This window comes from Bradysia coprophila, unplaced genomic scaffold (genome assembly GCF_014529535.1).
Source record: "Bradysia coprophila strain Holo2 unplaced genomic scaffold, BU_Bcop_v1 contig_535, whole genome shotgun sequence".
Taxonomy (NCBI): domain Eukaryota; kingdom Metazoa; phylum Arthropoda; class Insecta; order Diptera; family Sciaridae; genus Bradysia; species Bradysia coprophila.
This window is the reverse complement of record NW_023503783.1, coordinates 1-3185: the sequence shown is the minus strand read 5'-3', so window position 1 is coordinate 3185 and position 3185 is coordinate 1. Positions and strand designations below refer to the sequence as shown.

Below are 3185 nucleotides of genomic sequence, written 5' to 3'. Positions count from 1 at the left end.
ATTGGTCAAATTTCGTCCCATGCAAAAGATATTATCGAAGCGGTTTTGGAAAAAAGGGATGTGTTGGCAGTGATGGCCACTGGGCACGGCAAATCTCTGTGCTTTCAGTTGCCAGCTCTTCTGAAAAACGGAATCACTCTTGTGATATCACCATTGATTTCTTTAATGCAGTCCCAAGTGCACAGTATGGTCAAAATTGGCGTTTCAGCTTGTCTTTTGGGATCAGCCCAAAACGATACTACCATTCTACAACGCGTTTTTGGATATGAATTTAGTATTGTCTATTGCTGTCCTGAATATCTGCAGGGCCTTAACGGCAAGAAATTAATGACGACATTGAAAGACCGTTTAACATTGGTTGCCATTGATGAAGCACATTCGATAAGTCAATGGGGCCACGAATTCAGACAGGACTATCTTAAACTTAATATCATCAGAGATATCATCCCGAATGTTCCAATTTTGGCTGTCACAGCTACAGCCACCAAAGACGTACGTAATGAAATAATAAGAATGGCTCGACTGAATGCTCCACTTGTGATCGTCACCGAACTCGATCGACGAATCTTGAATTTTTGATTAAACGAAAAAGTGTCGGTAACCCTTGGCGTGATTTGAAACCATTGATGGAAAATGTGACCGGTAGCGTCATCATTTATGTATTGAGAATTGTTGAGACAGACGAGGTTCAAGAGGCACTTGCTGAACATGGAATCGAATCATCAACGTATCATGCCGATCTACCGATGACGACCCGATCAGACATTGTAACAAAATTCGTAGAGAATGAGATCAAAGTAGTTGTAGCGACGATTTCCTTTGGCATGGGTATCGACAAGCCTGACGTCAGACTTGTGATACACTATGGCGCATCAAAAAGCATCGAGAGCTATTATCAAGAGGTTGGGCGCGCCGGCCGCGACGGATTACATGCGAAAGTTGTTACTTTTTTCGATGAAAACGACTTCCAATTGCAAGAATTCTTCCTGACTCACAGAAAGGACCCCTTGCCAACTTTGACTTTGACTAATCTGCGTAGACTTCGTGCCGAATTTCGACAGTATCTTTTTTCAACGACATGCCGACGGTAAGTTAGAAGTGTAGTGAGTTGATCGTTATCAGATAGAATCAATGGCATCGTTTTTTTTGTTCAAATAGGAAGACAATTTTTGGATTATTTCGGAGAAGATACCACTTCCATTGCATCCCGTGAAAATTGTTGCGATAATTGCAGCCGTGCTATTAATCCTTCGAATTCTTCATCACCGCCAACACGTCTGCAGTCGTACAGAACTGGATACACTTCAAGCATAATTGATCTGTTTTTCCAGATTTTGATTTTAACGACGACTACGACAGTGAAGACGTATCCAATTACGATGAATACTGTTATTATAATGGATCAGAAGATTTGAATGAACACGAAAGCGAACAAGAAAGTGAGCACGAAAGTGAGCGTGAAAGCGAACACAAAGGTGATCGTGAAATCGAACACGAAAGTGAGCGTGAAAGCGAACACGAAAGTGAGCGTGAAAGCGAACACGAAAGTGAGCGTGAAAGCGAACACGAAAGTGAGCGTGAAAGCGAACACGAAAGTGAGATTGAAAGCGAGCACGAAAGTGAGCGTGAAAGCGAACACGAAAAAGAGATTGAAAGCGAGCACGAAAGTGAGCGTCAAAGCGAACACGAAAGCTCCGATGGGAGTAACCTACGACAAGACGTAGATGAGGAAGAGCAAGAGACGAGTTTTGAATCTAAGAATGCGTCACACATTAACCAAACGACTGATGCCGGCGAAACAAACTCAGAAGGATCAATTGGTGAAATCGCCGCCAAGCGACCACGACTTTCTTAGGTCGGCTCTACAATTTCTATTCAGAAAACGATTTTAATTTTTCGAAAGTCAATGAAGTCACATTCATTTTTCAATGTTTTTCCCGTTTTCGTATTAGATTGTTAGATTGTCATAGACATATGTATGAGCAAAGCCTCTTAAATGTAGAATGACCATAAGTTAATGCAAAATTTTGAAATAAAGCAAATTGACAATGCGACATACAATCAATGATTTTTACATGAAATTATACTCGAGAGGTTATATGGGGATGCTGATCGGCACCCAATAATTACATGGGCAGCCAGACATGTTTAATGACAGAGCTATCATGCCAACTTATACGAGTGTATCTCTATGGATTTTGATTACTCATGCAGCAAAGTGGCATAATTGACGGTAGCATTGTATACTGTTAGCTATATCTAGTGCCGTTGTCCGAAAAAAGACTAGAGTTGGAAACATCTCAAGTTTTCGCAGCTAAACACAATGGCTTCTCTCTCACATTTTATTCAGCATTTAATTAAGAGGAAACATGAGCTCCGATCCCACAACGAAATTTAAAAGCTTTCTGACGAAACGTCGTCATTTTTTTCACTTCAATGTATTTTCAAACGCGGGCGTTGTCTCAAAATTAAAACAACCCGTTTTCTGCTTCCTTATTTGAATTAAATCTCTTGATACCGTAAAGCAAAATATTAACGAAATAACTTGAAACTTTATTTATTTCGAGTGGAGTTTTCCACTTTTGTTTTAAATGCTGCAGACGCACTTAATTATTAGAATTCTGCAAGGAAACAAGCAAACAAATGAGTGTTAAGGGTTCGTTGAACATTTTGTTCTTACAAAAACTATACGTATAGGTAAGTATAGTTGATTGTTTGTTGTTTCAATTTTATATTCACTTGAAAATTCTTTGAATGGAGTCGGCTTTTTAAGAGTTTTTTTTACCTTAATTATCGTCAAGATTTTGAATCTTTTTGAATTTCCTTTTTCAATGTTCATACGATACAAGCGAAGGCAAATCGGACCGTTCCACAATTAAATGAAATGAAATTCTGCTTTAAATTGCATTTTCGTTTCTTTTTGTATATGTTGAAGTATGCAAAAATGTTAACTGCACAAGACGTTGGTACAGTCGATCTCGATGAGATTGAAAATCATTTCAAACGAAACGATTTTTGATTTATACAAAAAAAAGACTTTATTCTCAGTGTCGTATTTTCATCATTTTTGCACGTGCACAGGATAATATGTCAAATCGAATCGACCTGTGGATGCGAAACGTGACTAAAATACGGTTCATTGCCAATATTGAACTCTAATGTAGGTAAATACAGCACAGTATTGA

The 3185-nt window shown here is 38.8% G+C and overlaps 1 protein-coding gene across 1 annotated transcript; it reads left to right on the top strand.

Moving 5' to 3' along the window:
- Positions 1–1855, top strand: LOC119083008 (Werner syndrome ATP-dependent helicase-like; the record flags this gene model as incomplete). Its single annotated transcript, XM_037192643.1, is given in 4 exon segments — positions 1–559; positions 562–1087; positions 1235–1275; positions 1332–1855. Coding segments are annotated over 4 exon segments (1650 nt in total), but the record flags the coding sequence as incomplete, so codon positions are not given.
- Between the last annotated feature and the right edge of the window lie 1330 nt (positions 1856–3185).